General features: G+C 46.8%; 1 protein-coding gene across 1 annotated transcript in view; it reads left to right on the top strand.

Moving 5' to 3' along the window:
• Nucleotides 1-20,877, top strand: part of LOC119176802 (protein APCDD1-like) — a 317,056-nt gene that overhangs the window by 198,520 nt on the left and 97,659 nt on the right. The window contains exons 3-4 of the mRNA XM_075876417.1: nt 18,347-18,610; nt 20,395-20,545. Coding sequence (XP_075732532.1) covers nt 18,347-18,610; nt 20,395-20,545 — 415 coding nt within the window. The remainder of the gene's footprint in view (nt 1-18,346; nt 18,611-20,394; nt 20,546-20,877) is intronic.

Genomic DNA, 20,877 nt, shown 5'->3' with positions numbered 1-20,877 from the left:
GAACCGCACGTTCGCGCCACGACGAAACCCAGCTGAATGGCGCACTCATGATGATCGGCCCATATGTTTTACGTGCCATCGGATAGGACACATCGCTCGCCATTGCCGCAGCCGGTGGACCTCATCACCTCGACCGAGCTTCTATGATTGGCGGCCTCGCTCTGAACGTGCACCTTATGCCCCGTCCTACCGTGCTGAGACAGGTGCAGAGTATAATCCAGAACGTCGGACCAGCCGCTCGCCATCGCCCGTGCGTCGTCAGTCCCGCTCGCCCCAACCCCGCCGTTCTCGGTCTCCTTACGACCGTCGCTCGGAAAACTAGCCGGTGCAGCCCCCGGAGGTGACGCTGCATACACGACTTGGACTGCAAATCCTCTGATTACTCCCGACCAGCGGTGCAACCTCCTAACAATTCTCGTTGATGATTTACCTATAACGGCTCTTATTGATACCGGTGCACAAATATCTGTGATGAGCTCAGACCTCCGCCGCCGCCTCAAAAAAGTTCTGACGCCTGCGATTGCACCTACCGTTCGTACCGCGGATGGGAGTACTCCTGCTGTGCTTGGAATGTGCACTGCGCGATTAACAATTTCTAAGCATCAAACTTCAGTTCTGTTCGCTGTACTGGAAAATTGCCCTCATGACCTAATCCTTGGACTCGACTTTCTGACTTCACACGCTGCGCTCATTGACTGTTCCAAAGGTCTTCTTCAGCTCGAACTACCATCCTTTTCGGAGACCGTCTCTACCAGCCCACCTCGTCTACGCTCTGTCGATTTCCTTAGACTTCCGCCGCAAGCCGCAGTCCAAGTCCAACTCTCGCCATATCCTGCAGTACCCGATGGTGATTATGTTGCTGCCCCGATTTCTGACGTCGCCATGACACGCAATGTTGCACTCCCCTACACGGTGGTTACCGTTAAGGACAACCGAACTTCGTTTCCCGTCCTCAATTTCGGCCTCTCAGCGCAAGTTATTCCTCGCGGCATGTCACTTGCGCATCTTACACCACTGGTCGACCACACAATTTCCGCTCTAACCACCAATTCGCCACCCGATTTTTCATCAACGTCGTTCTCGTCACGTTCCTGTTCCGACCTTTTCAAGCCAATGCTATCTGACAAGCTCCCCTCTGAACAAGTCTCTGCTTTCTGCCGTGTGCTTGCTCCTTATCAGGACATCTTTGACTTCGGCGACCGTAATTTGGGCCAGACATCTGTAGTAACCCATCGCATCGACACCGGTGACGCTCGACCCATTCGCCGACGACCCTACCGTGTGTCAGCCCCGGAGCGTGCTATTATACAGCGAGAAGTCGATAAAATGCTTGATAAGGGCATAATCGAACCCTCATCTAGTCCCTGGTCCTCACCCGTTGTACTTGTTAAAAAGAAGGACAATAGCTGGAGATTCTGTGTTGATTACCGCCATCTCAACCATATTACCAAGAAAGATGTCTATCCCCTACCGCGCATAGATGATGCACTCGATTGCTTGCACGGTGCCAAATATTTCTCTTCAATAGACCTTCGCACAGGCTACTGGCAGATCGCTGTGGACGACAAAGACAGAGAGAAGACGGCCTTCGTGACTCCTGATGGTCTTTATCAGTTCAAGATGATGCCTTTTGGATTATGCAATGCCCCCGCGACATTTGAGCGCATGATGGACTCTCTCCTTCGAGGCATGAAGTGGACCATCTGCCTCTGCTATCTTGACGACGTTATTGTTTTTTCGACTACTTTCGACGACCATCTTACCCGTCTGTCCGCAGTGCTTGATGTTTTTCGACGTGCCAACTTGCAACTTAACTCGTCCAAATGCCGCTTTGGGCAACGCCAAATTTGCGTACTCGGCCATCTTGTTAACGCTGCGGGCGTTCAACCAGACCCTGCGAAAGTCCGAGCAGTTCGCGACTTCCCCACACCCCACTCAGTCAAGGACGTCCGAAGTTTTCTGGGACTGTGCTCCTATTTCCGTCGTTTTGTCGAGAAGTTCGCTGAAGTAGCCCGTCCTCTAACCTGCCTCCTCAAAACGGATGTCGCATTCACCTGGGGCCAACAGCAAGCAAACGCCTTCTCGTCGCTCGTCGACATTTTCACCAATCCACCAGTCCTAGCACACTTCGACCCATCTGCTGCTACGGAGCTTAGTACTGACGCCAGTGGCCACGGCATAGGCGCAGTGCTCGCGCAGCGGCAACAAGGAATGCACCGCGTCGTCGCGTATGCAAGCCGTCTGTTGTCGCGCTCGGAACAAAATTATTCCATCACAGAACGCGAGTGCTTAGCTCTCGTCTGGGCCATTGCGAAATTCCGACCATACCTGTATGGCCGCCCATTCTCAGTTATTACGGACCACCATGCGCTTTGCTGGCTCTCCTCACTCAAGGACCCTACGGGACGCCTTGGTCGCTGGGCGCTGCGCTTACAAGAGTACACTTTTTCCGTATCCTATAAATCCGGACAACTTCACAAGGATGCCGACTGCTTGTCCCGTTACCCAGTCGATCCCCCTGACACGAGGGAAGATGAGCAAGAGGCCCTCGTTCTTTCAATTACCGACTTCACCGACATAGCTGCTGAACAACGCCGCGACCCCTCTTTGCGTGCTATTATCAATGGTCTGCACTCTCCCCACCCTGACCACTCCTTACAACTGTTCGTTCTTCACAACGACATCTTGCACCGCTACAACACCCGCCCTGATGGTGCTGAGCTTTTACTCGTTGTTCCTGTGCATCTTCGCTCAGACGTTTTGGCCCAGCAGCATGATGCCCCCTCCGCTGGACACCTAGGGGTGTCACGCACGTATGACCGCATTCGCCGCCGATTCTTTTGGCCTGGCCTCTACCGTTTTGTGCGACAGTACGTTGCGGCATGCGACCTCTGCCAGCGCCGCAAGACACCTGCTCTGAGACCTGCTGGTACCCTCCAGCCCATTGAAGTACCAGATGAGCCATTTTTCCGAGTCGGCCTCGATCTTCTAGGACCCTTTCCCGTGTCGGCCACCGGTAATAAGTGGATTGTTATTGCTACCGACTACGCAACGCGGTATGCCGTTACACGCGCCCTCCCCACCAGCTGCGCTACTGATGTAGCCGATTTCCTTCTTCATGACATCATTCTGCGTCATGGTGCTCCTCGTCAGTTGATCACCGACCGCGGCAGCTGTTTTCTATCTAAAGTAGTCGACGAGCTCCTGCGATCCTGCTCTACCCACCACAAGTTCACTACAGCGTACCATCCGCAAACCAATGGCCTCACGGAACGCCTCAACCGTACCTTGACGAATATGTTAGCGATGTACGTTTCCAAGGATCACAAAGATTGGGACATCCACTTACCTTTCGTTACCTTCGCATACAACAGTTCACGTCATGATACAGCTGGATTTTCCCCTTTTTACCTACTGTTCGGTTATGACCCGCCTTTGCCCATGGACACCATGCTCCAATCTGACGCCGCCTCATCGACTGCTTATGCTCGTGATGCCCTGGCCCGAGCTGACATCGCCCGCCAAGTCGCCCGGGATCGTTTATGTGCCTCGCAGCTTAACCAAAAGAGTGCTTACGATCGCCGGCACCGCGACGTACAGTACTCTCCGGGGTCACTCGTCTTGCTGTGGTTACCATCACGTCGTGTTGGTCTCAGCGAAAAACTGATGTCCCGTTACGTTGGCCCCTACCGCGTCATACGCAAGGTCACCAGCGTGACCTATGAGATAGCTCCACTCCATACCACGTCAGTACCAGCTTCAGTCCCGACCGATATAGTGCACGTCTCACGGCTTAAGCCATACTTCTCACGCCCCGAGAATTGATCGCACCGGGACGGTGCTTCTGCCGCCGGCGGGTAACGTCACGGGCTAAGTAGATGCCTGAGGATGACGACGACAAAGTGCTGAACGGGAACGTGCTCGGACTGCAGCAGCGTCGTACGTATTAGCTCGCCAGTATATTCGCCAGGACACATTTGTTCATCAGTGTATACTTTATTCCCCGTAACAATATTATCAACAGTGGTGGGACATTTTGTAATGATCCCAGTGCCATCCTGAGTCCCGAGTATAATTATTCACTAATAATAAAATCAGTTGCAAATAAAAGAAAGAACCTTCCATGCATTACAACGCGCATCGAATTCTGCTTCTTTGTTGCTATTTGAGTTATGGAAGAAAAAAATGCTTGACGTTACCATGAGGAACGGAGCGAAAGGCTCGAGAGTTCCGTTTTCGCTGAACTGTGCTTCGCTGACGCGGTCAACCTGGTTGCGCCTCAGCGGTATAGTTTCGGTATCGCGCACTGCTGTGTGTGCTTCGCATGGAAGTCGCTATCACGAAAGTTCGACAAAAACCGCGTGCTGGTGATGTTGCCGGATGCACGAATGACGTACGCCGCTTCAGCTGCAGCAAAGAAACCGACGTGACATTCGACTGGGTGCCACAAAACAAACCCCTGCGCTGGAAGTAGATAAAGTGGGGGTGCCTCCACGCCACTATGCAAAGCAGCCAAAGAACCTGCATGTGCGCTCGCTGTGTGTTCATACGGAGTAATACGAAATCAACCGCAACTTAGGTGTGGCTTCTTGCAATGGGCCCTTACGAGCAGTGCTCTTCTGGACAGTTGCCTTCAAACACAGTGGCTCGGGGAGCCTTCCCGACGCACTGTGCACGAAGGAGGCAGATTTGCAGCTACCGTGCCAGTTGTCATGTGATCACAGAGGGCGCAGCTTGTGCGCCTCGACGTCGCTACAAGCGCCCCAGTGAGTCGACAGCGCTTACTACTCTTTGCAAACATGAAATAGGTGTATAAAACTCTTAGCTTAACCAATTCCTCCTCTTTTATATAGGCGTTTATCTTTATCAGGATATTCAGTCAATTGGCTTCGGCACTCGAAAGATTGGTCCGGAAGGTAGCAAATAGCCTCGGCTGCTGACCCGCAGGTCGCGGGTTCAATTCCCGGCTTCGGCGGCTGCATTTCCGATGGAGGCGGAAATGTTGTAGGCCCGTGTGCTCAGATTTGGGCGCACGTTAAAGAACCCCAGGTGTTCGAAATTTCCGGAGTCCTCCACTACGGCGTCTCTCATAATCATATGGTGGTTTTGGGACGTTAAACCCCACAAATCAATCAAATCAATCAAGATAGTAAATAGCGTCACTAGTGGTGTTTGGGCCACTAAAACGAAGTCGCAGTATTCTTTAGACTTCAGAACAAATATTGTGATTTCGCTGAACGATGTGGTTCGAGATGCATCCCCTTACGAAGTACAAGCGTCGGTCACATAGCAAAAAGAGGGCTCTGGTAAAATTGGTTTATATACGGTGAACCTTTCTCTGGTTGGTATTATAAGGTAGACAGAGCGCACGCGCAACAGCATAGAAGTGAATGAATTGAAAGAAAAAAAAAAGGGCCAGGCGTGTCTATGTTTAGCGCCATTTCCATCAAATGTTTCGCCCGTCTAGTTTTTGAAAATTACTGAACTAACAGGTAGAAAAGAAAACACGACTCATTGCGAAAACTTGCTCGATTCGCGCAAGAGGTCATTGCGTTTATGCAGATTACAGCTGCCTCTTTTTTTTTCTTTTAACTTGGCAGAGAGCTTCGAAAATACACCTTTATATATTCTAGCACTTTACCATTAGCATAACTTGAAATGCGAACAGTGAAACTTAAATCAGAGTCCCTCTTTCGCGTAATTACTCCGGGTTTTAACGTGCAGTTGGCAGTTCCATTTCACGGCACGAGCTATACGCAAGTATCGCAATTGCGCGCATTGCTGAACTACGTAACGTAGATGATTCGCAGCTTTCGGAGCGCAGTTTTGCCTGGGCAGTACGTACGGGCGATTAAATATGCGCTGCGGCGACACGTAAAACGAAAGTTAAAACACGCTCATTACTGAAGAAAGACGAACGCAAGGCAGTCTTCTGCAGGGTAAAAGGCACAATGCCCTGACAGGCTATATACAAAACGTCTGAAAATGCTGGTGAAATACATGAAGCGCCTCTAGGGATGGTGCAAGCGTCGCACATACGTGGTGCACGAGATGAGACCGGCGGCAAACCGTTAGTGTTCGAATAAAACGTGTCAGACACCTGAACGGGCTCTCTTGCACGCGGAAAATTCTCAGTGTTGTTCTATCCCGCCAGCTGAAGCGGGCGTCTCTGGCCTAATGGTCAGCTTATTGAACGCACGCACGCACTCACTCACACATACACGTCCTATATTTAATAAATAAATTACCGGTGATCACGATAATGCCTAGTGCGAAATTTGAGTGCAGCTGTAAGCGTGTATTTGCTTCGCAAGTCCGTTGGCGACGACGGCCTTAGCGTCAGTTTAGACTCCGCGAGCTGCATAACCTTTCGAGTTGCATAATGATGATGATGCAACAGTGGCTTCAGCAGGTTGCGAATACTATGGCGTCGTCACCTCGTAGCCTCCTGCAGTGCTCTGCTTTTCTCCTCACCCTTTGACTATGCCCTCCGCACACGTGGTCTAGTGCGGCACTCTGCTCCCCTTGTCAACCTTTTGCCATCCTCTCCGCGAACACATCTCTTTAGATGGGTTCGTTCTCTCGGTAACGACGGAAGAGGCACGCCGATGCTCAACGCAGCAGCGGGTACCCAAGAGCGGCACTCTAAAACTTGAACAAACGTCTCCTCCTCGAACACGGCAACAACATTAAATTGCAGCGCTACATGATTAGTGCTGCCATTTCTCGGCGAAGCATCGCTTCGTCGCATATGTGCTTGACAAGGCGCGCAAATTACAAACAGTGCGAGGTTTAATTTCCAGGATGTACCGTATCAATAAGATGGTAATTAGGGCAGCAAGAGTCTGAAGTCTGGAACTCGATGCTATTTTAGGAATATTCAACAAAAAACAGTGATCAACAACCGTTTTTTAATTGCCTTCTGGACCCTGCGTCCACGTATACTCATGTTAAGCCAACCCAATAAAACACTAGAAAAATAGAGAAATTCAAAATTACATGATGTCTCATTTTGAATCTACTACAAAATCAGATGCTGATGCTTGTGGCGGAAACAAGTGAAACAGGTTTCTCGACACATTTTTCGTGACCTCATCACCCATCTTTCCTCGGCCAACTATAGGCTTGACGCTGCTTCTCTTTAGGCACACAGAAAAGTTCAGAAACAACGGCGAGTGAATGTAGATTTCGTGCTACGATTTGTAGCCTTTTAAAATTTTTTTGCCATTTATTTTATGTATTCATCTCTCTAAACAGCCGTGTGAACTTTTTTTTTCGCGTGTGTTTTAGCATCCTAGACCAGAAAACAAAGGGGAGTGCTGTATGGGTCAGCAAAATATTGAGACATGTAGATTAAAACCAGCCACAACGTCATGATGTTGCGTTTACCCTCCGCTAGCCTCACTTGCAGTTTGTTCTTTTTAAGAAAAATGAAGAAGTGGGACATTTTCGCGAACATTTCCCAAATAAACAAGCATATCAATACAATGCTTGAGTTCATTCTGTGGGCTTTTCGAGTGCTGCAGAAACACTTCAACAAACAAAGTGCAGAAGTTACTACGCCTCGTTGGTCACTGACGTTTCACGTCACATGAAACCATTGAAATTTTTTAACAGAGAAGCTGTTTTAGCTATCCGTAATTTGCATCATTGTCGCATATGTGCGGTGTGGCCTACGCAAAAAAACTACCACTATTATAAATGCTATGAACCACAGAGATTAGGGGAAACCTACTTATCACCACTGGCCCACTAAAAATAAAAAAAGAACACAGTTCGACCTGGCCACGTCACGTTCAAATTCGATCTAGCCAAGCTCAACGTATAGACAAACCAAGCTTAACCTAGATGTAGCTAAGTTATTGAAACTTCAACCTATCTACAACCAAGTTCTACCTAGCTACACTTAAAATAAGCCTCCCGTCAGTCTATAAGAGGTTCAAACATTTGGTTTTGTCTCTGGAGTTTGGACGTCCGTGGTCTGTCTTTGTTATTCAACTCGAATCTCTGTGCGCCGAGAAACAGCATAGAAACAACCTATGTATATAGAATCACCTAGATAAAACACAGCAATGGTCTATAAGCAACCTATCAACAACCTTCATCAGCTTGCTAAGGCTTGTAAACAACATAGAAGCGACTAGATTAAGTCTACGGATTTCGTCCACTTTCGCTGGACAAGCGCGGCTTAGCGCGAGGTTTGCCCATTTCTTTTTTTTTCATAACCACTACTCCAGTCAAGGTGATCTTTACTTCACTTCCAGTGGGAAACCGGCTGCACATTTGTTTTAGGCTCGTTTGCAACTGTGACTAGCCTCGGTCAGGCGACCAGGTTAGTCGCAGAACGGCTGGTCGCAAATGGCCACTTTCCCAGCAAAGCGACTGCTTTGTCTCACTCGCACACGGCTCGATTTTTCAATCACGCGACTGCAGTCGTAAGCCTTTGAACCAATCATATGATCAGGAAAAGGACGTCAGGTTATTTTGCAGAGCAATAGCCATGCGAGGAAATATGAATTCTGTGTGGCGACGGTTATTATAGGTCGCACGAATGTGTGAACAACACTTACCTTATGTCAATTTTTCCACTTTTTAGTCTCCTATAGAGAGAGAGAGAGAGATAAAGATGCAAAGAAAGGCAGGGAGGTTAACCAGACGCCCATCCGGTTTGCTACCCTGCACTGGGGAAGGAATCATTCGCAACTATGTTTGCACATGATAGCACAAACACTGTTCGTCGCTAGTGTTAATGAACCTTTCTTTTATGAAACGTGCTCATGAAATGGTGGTGTTAAGCGAATTATGGCGAATTTAGTTCCGTGTCTCATTTTGCCCTCCTAGGCTTGATATTGTTTTTACCTGTAAAAAAAAAAAAAACATGCCTGATTGTTGGCATCATACGACATCTATACGGTGTACAAAAATCATGCGTACTTTGTTTTGCTTATATTTTCCTAGGCTTCTCTCTGAAACTCGCTTTTCGATACATCGACTCATTTCGTAGCCTCGTGACGAGGCACATTGCGCTGAACAAATAACACGGTCAATAGTCACAGAGAGATGCATGCGCAGTGATATCCTGACTCATTTGCATGTTTTTAGTTGTGAGGCTCAAAACATGCAAAGATACCCATGGGTCATAATTCGAAGAACGTTCTAATGCTTCCACGCTGTGAGCGCCAGAAGGGTTGCGCAATTCAGCTTACACCTGGCAACAACAAGCGCGTGATTCAGTTTTCGAAGTCCACCGGAGTGCCCACGTGTCGTCCACCATGTTTCGATTTGCGCACGAATGTGCGCAAATTGACTCTGATCGAGTCTAACTCATTCACTGAAAAGCGTCGCAAACGTATGAAAAAGTGTCCTCCTTCAAACACAAAAGACTGCGTGGTTCATCTAGGTGCCATACTTTGTTGTATCACCCACTTACTTGCGTAAGTGTCGTAAAGACGGCCTCTAGCGAGCCCGCTATAGCAGTCCTGCCAGAGCGGATGAAAAGTGTGAGCGGCGTGCATGCCCCATACACAACTCTTCGGTGCTGCTGGTCCCACGTGACCGTTTCATTTGGGTCATTTTATTCAACGAAATTAGGAAGCCTCGGTGACAGTATGCCGCCACGTCACAGGACGCACGTGTCCGAGATACGAAGAATGCAGATTAAAACGCACTTTACGCCTCCCTCCTTCACCCGTTTTCTTTTTTTAACGGAGCTTTTACAGCTCACTTTAATTTGATGATGACGATGATGATGATGATGATGATTATGGGGAATAAATTAAAAATGTACTTGTGGTGGAAACAGAAAAGGCCTCCTTCATGAACCTGCACGCGCTCTATTCGTTGTCTTCTCCATAGTCGTCATCTTGATCTTGCGCCTCGCTCGTGGAACACGAGCGGTGATTGCTACGGCACAGGATAGCAGTAGTAGTAGTAGTAGTCGTAGTAGTAGTAGTAGTAGTAGTAGTAGTAGTAGTAGTAGTAGTAGTAGTAGTAGTAGTAGTAGTAGTAGTAGTAGACTTTCATTCAGCCACCATTTGCAGGCCGAGCATTTCGACCGCCTGTGCGACCAGTCGACGCTGTTCTTCTTCCCCTTCGGCGCCGATCCAGTCGAGCCAGGAGGAGATGGAAAGGGATGGGGGTGGGTAATTGCGGGATGGCTGAGCAGTTGGGCAGTGAAACAGGCAGTGTGACAGGTCGGCATATGGGCAGGGACGGGATACAATTATCTGATGGGCCAGAGATCGAAGAGAGAGAGCAAGAAAGAGAGGGGTTGAAAAGAAAGACTGAAAAAAATAAATATAAAATTTTGGGGGGGGGGGGTAAGATTTGATGGCGGGATTCAAACGCGCCTTTGCACGACCCGAAAGGCAGCACCACACCCGTGCACTTGGCTATCCAGGCACGCTAGCAAAGTAGCACGGCTTTGTATTGTATAGTAGTATAGTAAAGCAAACGTTGGAAAAGGGAAGTGGGGGTGACGAACAAAGAAGAGAGTGAGAAAGGAATGTGAGGGCAGAGGAGCAGAGGCGTGACGTTGAGGAGACAAATGAGCATGGTAGAGAGTAACGCATAGCATAGACAGAGTGAGCAAGAGAGAAACAAATGTAGAAAGAAGGAAAAATGATAAAGAGAAAGAAATTAAGAAAGAAATGGAAATCAGGTGAGAAATGGGGAGAGAAGGTATAGAGAGAATACGAAAAGAGCTAGAAAGAGAAAGAAATTGAGAGAAAATAAGGCATAAGCAAAAATGGAAAGAAAAAAAAGAAAGAGAAACAAAGGATGCTGCCAAAGAATAGCATAGTTTTATATGGTATAGCATCTATACTATGCTTATACTATGCTGGTACGAAGCTGCATCAAATTTTTTTGAAAAAAAATTTAAGTTGAAAGGCATCGTTGTTCTGCTTTTTTTTCCCCCTCAAAGCGAGGCTCCGTGGTCCGTTCGCCGGCGCTCCAGTTTGAAACTAACTCCGTTGGGCAGTGTCTCTACGCGTCCTGTTCGGGGAAGGGCACGGTCATTGGGCCGACTGACAATGCGCGTCGGTGATGTTAGCACCTTCAGTCAAACAAAGGAACAAAACACTGCGAAGGGGGAAGAACTGTCGTCAATCGAAGAAGAAAAGGGCGCGCGAGGGAGCCATCGCGTTTAAGGCGAATGTGACACGCGGCAAGCGGCATTAGCGCCACAGCGAAACTTCATTATGTAAACTCAATTGCATCGTGAATTTCACGAGCGCACACGCTCTTTAGAGATGTGCCTGCTTTATTATTTTCTTTTGTTTACCCTTTGTTTCTTTACTTTTGTTTAATTTTTCAAAGAAACGCTGGTGATTGAAGCTGCCTCGCGCAACGCGGTGCCGAGGCGGGTGCACTAGTGCGGAACCTCCAATACATGCGCTGCCTGGTGGACCCACGACGCTGAGCGTCACAGCAGTTTCGAGTGCAGACATTCTGAGCATCGAAAGAAAAAAAAACGGGCAATCGGTTTCGATTCTGTAAAAACATGCCACATTCGCTCCTCCACACTTCTTGGGGACCTTCGACGCAAAAATTTTGGTCTGTCTGTTTGTCTGTCTGTAGATTTGTCTGTTTGTCTACTCTTAACGGCATCGGGTACTTGAAACGGCCGACCCCATCCGCAGCGCCCACCAATGTTGCTCTAAATTCAGCGTTCGTACTTGCGCAATTGTCAATTAAAAATCAATTATTGCGCATGTCTAGGGCACCATGACAACACGTATATATTCTGCATGTGCGTCTTTTACTAGAAAAGGCGTACATAAGTGATTCTAAGAGCCGTAGCGTTTATCACGCTGCGCTGACCATGCAACGCTTGCACGAAAAGGCGAGTGTTTCCAACGCTTTGCTAAGACGAGACGGTGGTGGCACCTACCCGCCGCCTTGCGTTCTACACCTTATCACCTCTGAGACGGGCGCGCACACCCGTCTCAGAGCCACGTGCTTCGTTTTCCAAGAAAACTGCCAGATGGCGCTCATGTCTCTAGTGTGACGTGACTTGATGCGCTCGTTCACCTCCGCTGCACGCTCGAGGCACTCTAACGCAGTGAGTCCAGAATACAATTCACCAATTTTCTTGCGCAGAACAAATCAGTGTTTTGTTCACTCTCTCCACACGCAAGACTATCGTCTTTCGACGACATTTGCAGATTAACAAGCAGATACGGGGCCAATTTTTTTCTTTCAAAACACACGCAAAGCCCCATCGTCCAACCCATTTGCCGTCTCTTCTTTTTTTTTTTTTTTTTGCCGAATGGCGCGCATGCTAGTGAGTGGTGTTCACGGCGTGCCGTGTGTGATAAGGCGGGTGTCTCTCCGAGGTTTTACGGCAAAAAAGGAAACAAGAATTCAGGCTGGAAAAAATCTTCTCAGAAAGCGCTGACAGCTCCTTCATTATATGGCTGGGCGTTCTGCGCTTGTAACTTGCGTTCGTGCGAAGCGTTTTTTTTTGCGTTGTTTTTGTTTGTTTTTTTGTTTGTTTGTTTGACAGGAGACTGCTTAAGCTCGACCCGGATACATACAGTCCCTATTACTATTGTAGTTAGCATAACAGGTATGATTGAGGGTGACTATTTAGTGCGAACGTTTCAATACATGCACGAAAAACTAACCGCAGGCAGGTAACCTCAATATCAGAGTACATATGTATAACCATTGTATGCGTACTCGAGCGCACATGGCTGCAACCTTAGACTAAGTTATGCTGAATAGAATCAATCTTCATCTGGACACATTATTTATGAAGAAACGACATCAGCAAATGAAGAACACACAAGGTGGGGATGGTGTCGAATATCCGCCCGCCCCCGAAAAAAACTTTGAGGATGCTTAAGCGTCGGAGTCAAACACGATAGCGTAATCGGGACCCGTTCACACTGCCTTGTCATTCACTTACCATGTTGGATTTCTATGTGGGCTTCTCGGTCGAAAAGAAGCGTCAATGCCTCTGGCACTGTTCCCTTCTATCCTAGGGTGTGTACTGGAAGAATAGTTAGCGAGGGGCCTACAGTACGTAATAATTTATACCTTTGCGAAGTAGCGAAGTACCCAATACACCTCTATAAGGCGACACGCGCGCCTACGAAGACGCACTCCTTGATGAGGCTGTGGCTGATGATGTTGGTGGGTAAATACGACTGACCACTTCGTTATGAGTGGGCCTTTATTCTGTCCACTCGTTGCGTAATTCGCATATGTATGACGCCTGGTGCGAGCCTACGCTTCTGACTCGCAATATTACATCTGGTAACGAAACATTTGGCGCTAAAAGGACGCCTGTATTTTTTTTCCTAATCAATTTCAAGCAATCGCGTAGGTATATGAGATATAGCACCCGAGTTCGACGTAGAATGCCTTGGTTAGATGCCGCATTGAACCTATGGTTTTTATTCTTTGCACCTATCAAGATTTTTTCGCAGCGTTAATAATCGGCATGAAAATCATGGCCTTCTGAAATGTTGCACCATTTGTCATATTTTGCCCTGACAGATACTTATCACCATTTAGTGAAGTTTCCAGGCCTGACATACGTTATGATCGCCGATCGCTTACCAAGATTTGAACTTTTTCGAATTTCGGTTTTGTTATCTTCTCTCCTTCGGCTTTGGCACAACGAGGGAGTTTAAAATTTATACCAAATGGAGTGTCTGAAAACAAGCACACATGGCATGAATTTTGATTGTCTGAATAATTAGAACTTTCAAGACGCGGGACTCTGTCGTTCTATACTGTTCAGTCAGCGAAAAAAAAAAGAAATGCTGGCGAAAGCTTTTAAGCGCACATCCTTAACGACATGATTAGCGCTTTCCTTTTTTTCAGACTAGAAGACTTACCTCGCACAGAAAAGCGCTCAACTTGGCACGTTTTCACGGCTCATCTGTTTGAGCCGATAAACAAGGGGAGATAAAGCAGCCGAGTGTAGACCGAGATAGAAAGGCTTCAAGAGCTGGCATCGCGCGAATCAAATCGGTGAGCGCTTTCTTCACTTTTCTGTTTCGCCCACTCGAACCAGCCCCGCGCTGAGCGGCCGGAGAGCGATTTGCATCGTGACAAGTGCGAAACAAAAGTTTTCCGGGTCCCCGGCGGTAGTACGAGGGATGCGGCGAGCTGGGTGCGCCGAGCAAACAAAGCTAAGCTAACTGCGTCTCGGTGCCGGAAAGCATTTGGCCGTAAGCACCTTAGGCGAGTCCATAGAACCGTTTCGCTCGCTCCGCGAATACCGAGAGGCGCGCGGGCTGCGCGAGTGCATTTCGATTCGAAGAGTCGGGCCTCTCGAGCGGCACCGTGTCGTCTTGTTGGGAGGCGGCGTGGGAAGACTTTGAGGAGCACGCTGGGCGGTGCAGCTCAACGTTCGCAGCTCGCATTTGCTGCTGCTTTTTTTTTTATTTGATCCAGTGCCCTTCTTTAAGTCCAATGTGAAGAAGGCGCGCCTAAATGCTATACGAAACGGATGGGGAGAACGAACGGCATAGGTCAATGCTGTCTGCCTGAAGAAAGCTCAAGTATGGCCGTGGCGGCGCAATAAACCGGGTTTTGTTTGTGGAGCTCATGGCTCTCTCTCTCATATATATATATATATATATATATATATATATATATATATATATATATATATATATATATATATATATATATATATATATATATATATATATATATATATATATATATATATATATATATATATATATATATATATGTGTGACGCTATGATGAATGGGTGACGTGGCCTGCTCATACGCCATGTTTATTCTGTTCTCCACTTCTTCCTCCTCTACTTCTCCTAACCATCGCATCATACGTCACACGATTCCCCCTCCCCCCGAAAGAAGGCATGGATTACGAACAAGAAAAAGTTAACAAGTAGAGGTTAAAAAGTTACAAATGTCAAAAATTCACAATTGGTTCTATGCTCCAGGGGGTTCCGTAAACTTTCAAAGACTTTAGGGGAATGTGCAGCAGTCCAGTTAACGCGGGAGTTCGGGTGGGCGAGGTTGGTGGTTGCGTCCTGGATAACACAAAAATGCTTTGGACGTGGAGATAAGGGTAATCACAGCTGGAATTCTTGTGAAGAACGAACGAGGTTCGAACATCTTGCAGAATCGACAGTTCCAATATTTTAGGCATCGAATTCCTCGTCGTGGGTGATACACAGGCCGTACAAGCAGCTTGCGTGAGCGTTGATCGAGGTTGATTGGACGCTGGCTGTGTTCCCGCCGGGTACAAAGGGTGCTTTTGTGGCTTTTGTGGCTTTTGGAGATTTTTCTATAGCGATGTCGCAGATGTTTTAATCGAAGGCGCATTTTCAATGTCTGGTAGAGAATGTATCCAAAACGATGGGCCTTTTCGCAATGTTCTTTGAGCCTTAAGAGTGGTTTAGATGAAGTTTTCTTTTGTCGCTGACAATGTTGAAGTATACGTTGACGTTGTAGTTTCTTGGTTTCGTCGACTTGCGTGTGGTGTGACATTGATCGTGGTGTGCCAGCATTCTTAGCAAGTCCTCCGCAGGCTTCTACAACGCCAACCAATGCAGCTGTCTCTGGCGCAAGACAATGTGGGAGGTTTCGTGCACTTGAATCTTCTGTATTTATAAACCGCTCATTGTTGGTGGTTGCCTGAGTAGCACTTGTGTCATCAGAAGTCGCACCTGCGCTTTTGTTTTCAGTGTTGGCAGTGAGGTTGTATGCTGGATTGCCGTCGCGTCGATCTTGTGATTGATGAACACTAGACGCTTCTGCAAAATACTTTTCTTCACAAGATGCTGATTGTGAATGCTTCTGTCTTTGTGGAACTGCTGAGCTGAATACCAAGTCAGTTTGCAAAGTACGCATGTGCCACGAAGTATTGAATTCATCTGGGTCATCAACAGTGGATTGCATTCTTTTATGCAGCGGAGAGTTGAGCACTAGCGATATTTGCTCGGGTGAGGAGCCAGGTGGAAGGTTGGGAAAACGACTGCGTGGTGTTTCCGTGAGCATGTGGCTAACTTCACCTGACGGGAATGGTAAATTCATGCTGTGTGCTCGAATGCTTGAAGGCTGCTTATGACTGCGATGACTGAGTTCGAATGCACTGAGAGTGTGTGTTCTAATCGAATCTTCCTTATAGTCTTGAAACCAGATGATCATTTCTTCTTTTATCTTTTGCCAAGACTCGTCGTTGTCGAATATGTGGGTGAGGTAAAATTTAAATGCCTCACCGGTGACGTAGTCGCTGAAGTTCGTAACCATTTCCCGTTCCGACCAAGATGCAGCGGTAGCGTGGAACTCGAACAGGTCGAACCAGTTTTGTACGGGTCCATCGTCCGCTGCTCCGGTGTACTTGGGGATGGGAAGGTCGGTCGATGATTCTGTCATGGTGCTGGTCGCTGTGTGCGGCCAGGAGATGATTCCGTAGTCGATGTATGGTCAAGGCGTCTTGTGTAGAACTGCGTCGAAGATGAGACATTGATGAAGTGGCTGGGAGGTCTTCATCCTGTCGACTTGTGTGACGCTATGATGAATGGGTGACGTGGCCTGCTCATACGCCATGTTTATTCTGTTCTCCACTTCTTCCTCCTCTACTTCTCCTAACCATCGCTTCATACGTCATATATATATATATATATATATATATATATATATATATATATATATATATATATATATATATATATATATATATATATACATATATATTAGTATTGTGTCAGAACACGCAAAAACGAGCCATTACGTATACAGTTCTTTCTGCTTTATCTTCAAGGTCAGCGAAACATTAGTAAAGGAAGAGCACTTGAAAATGATCTGATACGATTCAACTTTCAAACGCTCTACGCCTTCACTCGAATCTACATTCCTGCGAAATATGCTGATCGTTATGGCAGCTTATTCTATAGCTCCGCAAATAAGACTTTTGATTGGTGCTTGCTGCTCAAATCAAGGCCATATTAGAGTTTTAGAGTTTACACTCAGCCGATTTTTAAAAGGGCGCATCTCTTGATTAGCTGGGATTACCAAGCCTAATGACGGCATTTAGTTTCTTCTGATCGATTCCCTCTCTGTAATATTAGAGCGATAAAGTTTGCGGAGCCTCTGTTTAATCAGGACGAGTGCGCGTGCCGAACGCATATAGCCGGAAGATTACAGCAAGCTCTGAACTTTTAACTCCGACATAACTGGAAAACAGGACCCTTTCCGGACGACATTTCAATAGCCTGGTTCTAGTTATTAATACTGAATTACATTAATCTCTGAACTACCACGACCGCAGTTCTGAAGTACTAATGACAACCGCCTGCTTGAGCATGGAAATTCGGATCAACCGGCACGCTAATTGTACCGCTTCAGACTGCCTTCACTTGTTCGCTTCCCTTTCCTCCCCCTCCTAACCATCACGACACACTTTCATCTTTTCTGCACTAAAATACGTGGACGCCGTTTATTTTATTTTCATCTATCTACCCTATGCTGTACGCCAATCAACGTTGAAACTATGCACTTCACAGTTACATTGGCCTACAAACCAGCTTTTGAAGGCTTTCTTTTTTTTTTTTGTTGGTCTGTGCCTCTACATAGGAGTACCCCTGAGAGAAGATGAAAGGGAGAGAGAGAGAGAGATTCCAAGTAGTCTAGCTGTCTGACTGTTCTGCACGAGGAAATAGGTTGCGGTCATTTGTGCATACGCATCCGAGGACTCTGGCTGCAAGGTTTTCATCCCCGTTCAGCCCTAGAAAAGCTCTCGTCAATGGACAACCGTACTCAGATCGTTTCTCTGTACACGTAGACGACGATGCCGGCTGATGACGCGGGTGTATCACGTGACTACCTTAGCGAGGCCTTTTCTCATCTGTGCCTGCTCTGCTTGAGGCATAATTGAGTGCTTGCGGGTATAGAGAGAGATTGGGCCATGTCTGCCTGTGCACGCGTGCTTGTATACTTCATTACTAAGTTTTCAGTCATATTAACATGTAATTTATACACCTATATCGCTCAGTGTTTCACTTTGGGCAAAACTGATTGATTGATATGTGGGGTTTAACGTCCCAAAACCACTATATGATTATGAGAGACGCCGTAGTGGAGGGCTCCGGAAATTTCGACCACCTGGGGTTCTTTAACGTGCACTCAAATCATTTGGGCAAAACTGCGACTTCATTTTTTTTTTCTGTGAATGCACTCCCATTTATTAAAGTGATTTCAATAGATTAATATATAAACCTAAGAAAGTAGTATGTCAGTTCATTTTAGTGTCTTTAGTCACAAAACTTTGAGTGATTAAAGTGATATTGAAAATACGACGCGTCATATTCTGACCACTCTCTGTGTACCTCTGAACTTCCTTTGCGCAGGTGCGAAGTGCGGTCGGGGCCAGAGTTCGTACTTCGGAAGTACCACTTCTTCGATGACTCCAAGTTCCATATGGTACAGTTCTTCTACCTGGACAGCTCGTGCACGGTTCCGGCGTATGCGCTAGACGGCTGGGGCAGGCTTGAGCTTTCCAGCTTGTCCTGGGTGGTGCCCGGGGCTACCGAGGCCGAGGCTTCACTGTCCCACCTCAACGTGATAGCCTACACTGCCGAAGTGGCCGAGCGGCTCAGTAGGGCAGTCAACAGGTACGCAAACAGCTTTCATGACGCTGAACTTGTGCGCACCCATCGCTTATCGTCCGCTCGTAGACATCAGGGCGTGCGGGTGTAGAGCGAAGAGTTGCACACGCAACTGGACTAGCACTGCAGCTGCAGTTTTGTCATGGCAGTTGCCTCAGCACGGATTTCTTTCGCAAGTATATGGAGGCCTCCGCACTTCCCAAACAAGTTTCAGTGCAAGAATGGTCTAACTTGCATCGGAACGCCTCAAACAAACACTTGGTTAGAGCAAACTGTAGTATTTTCACTGCAGTTATTGTATATAAACTGAAGCAACAGCCCCACTTGTCAAGTATGGTTTATCTTGGCTGAACATTAATAAACAAGGTATTTTATGCGTGTATCTTCATTTTGCATCAATATGCCGAGTTTCTGCGAACAGTCACAGACACATACAAAAATAAGAGTAAACGTGTTTACGAATAGCTGTGCTTCTCGTGGGGGCACTGCAAAAACACAACTCTGTGTTTTCTAATTTTACTCAGTGAATTTGCAACAAGTAAAATTGCAGGGCTTGCAAATAAATAGAAACTTCCATTTTGTTTGCCAGGTATCTTTCTAGATTAGGTTATGACTAACTTCTACGCGGTAAAAGCGCCTCTATCACACAAATTTGTGCGTTACAGAGATGCTCAAGCGGCATATTGGTATCTAATGTTTGCAATATGATTATCATTCTAGCAAGTGGCAGCCCTGTTTGAGAATACTGCCATTACATGAAAGACCATCTCAGTGTAAGGTAAGTATTTATGATGCACAAGAACAACAGCTGAAAGTCAACAAATATTACAAAACTGCAGCGGCCCAACTACCGGGTAAGAATCTCCTCAAAGGTGCCCAATAATCTCGTTTGTCCAGTGATGTTTTTTTTTTTTTGCTGAAGATATGTGCCGGAAACAGTTGCAGAAAGCAGTCCTTATCTTACTATTGTAACTACAGCTTTTTGTTGTTATTATTGTTGCTGTTAATTTTGCATTGGTTAGTATGCCTACACCAAGGAGTCTGATTTAGCTCCAGTAGTTTAGCTAAGTGCGTGTACATGGTAGTCGAGTCAACGTCATGCCTGAACTCGCTTTCAGCAATGACGAACCGCACCATGCGTTCTCCTTGCAGGCTCTGTTGATTCAGTTTTGTTTCCGGCGCTACAGCGCGCCGCATATCATCTCGTTTAAACGCCGCCTCGCCAGCGTATTAGGGCGCAGCTCCAGACTCGGTGCGTTTGTGTCGGATGTCACGCGAGGGAACCCGCACTTTTAACGGGTGTCGACGCAGTCATTTCAGAAAGAAAGTTGGCATTGCTGAAGAGTGCGCACGTAATGATTGTTCGCTTTTTATAGAAATTTAGCGCGTTCGTCTTTCCGTGCCCTATAGCATACTCATACTGCTTCCTTTTTTGTTCACATATCTGGAGAGAGAGAGGGGGGAAGGTAAATGAGAAGTAAGGGGCTATGTTGTTATTCGACTTATCAATGCTAATTAGTAAGTAATGTTTCGCCTAGTATCGTAGTGTCTATTCATGTATAGAAGTATATAGCCATGTACATAACTCGCCACACCATAAAAGAATAAACAAATGAAAAAATTTAAATAAAAAAACATCTCCATAGTTCTTGAAATGAATTTTAATGCTTCTTTAAGGCGCAGATAACCTGTTTTGAGGCAGTACAGCAAAATTGTCATTTATATACGTACATAGCAAGCGATGGTAGCAGACAGAGGATTTCTTACTGCGGTGTTTCTCGTCTCGACAGGTCGTGCCCTGGAGAAATCAAGCGGCCCTGGGAGACGTACCTAAAGTATCGCCTTGTCAGCTTCGTGGAAGGTCGAATTGCAGACAAGCCGCTTGTCGAAGATTTTGTTTGCACAGGGGGCCTGCAGTTTACCCTCAACGAGCTACAACTGGTGCGTCCTACACCGCCAATTGATCAGAAGTTAATCTTCAGCTTGGACACTGTGCAACTTTTTTCATTATATGTTCCTTACAAGTTCCTTCAGACTTACAGACACATTCAATACAAAAACCGTTTGCGTTACGAAAAATTATTGAATAAGCGATGTCGCTGGAGCCAACTTTTAAATAAGAGGCATTCCGTGTCTTTGCCCTGACCTCAGGCCCAGACATCAGGCCTACTATGATGTAGACAAGTCCTCTTGTTCAAACTCTGGCTCCAGCGATACTCATTGTTGAACGATTTTCCATCGCTTGAACTTTTTGTTTTTTTTCATGTGTGAAT

Source organism: Rhipicephalus microplus, chromosome X (genome assembly GCF_043290135.1).
Source record: "Rhipicephalus microplus isolate Deutch F79 chromosome X, USDA_Rmic, whole genome shotgun sequence".
NCBI lineage: Eukaryota > Metazoa > Arthropoda > Arachnida > Ixodida > Ixodidae > Rhipicephalus > Rhipicephalus microplus.
This window is presented reverse-complemented; position numbering and strand designations above follow the sequence as displayed.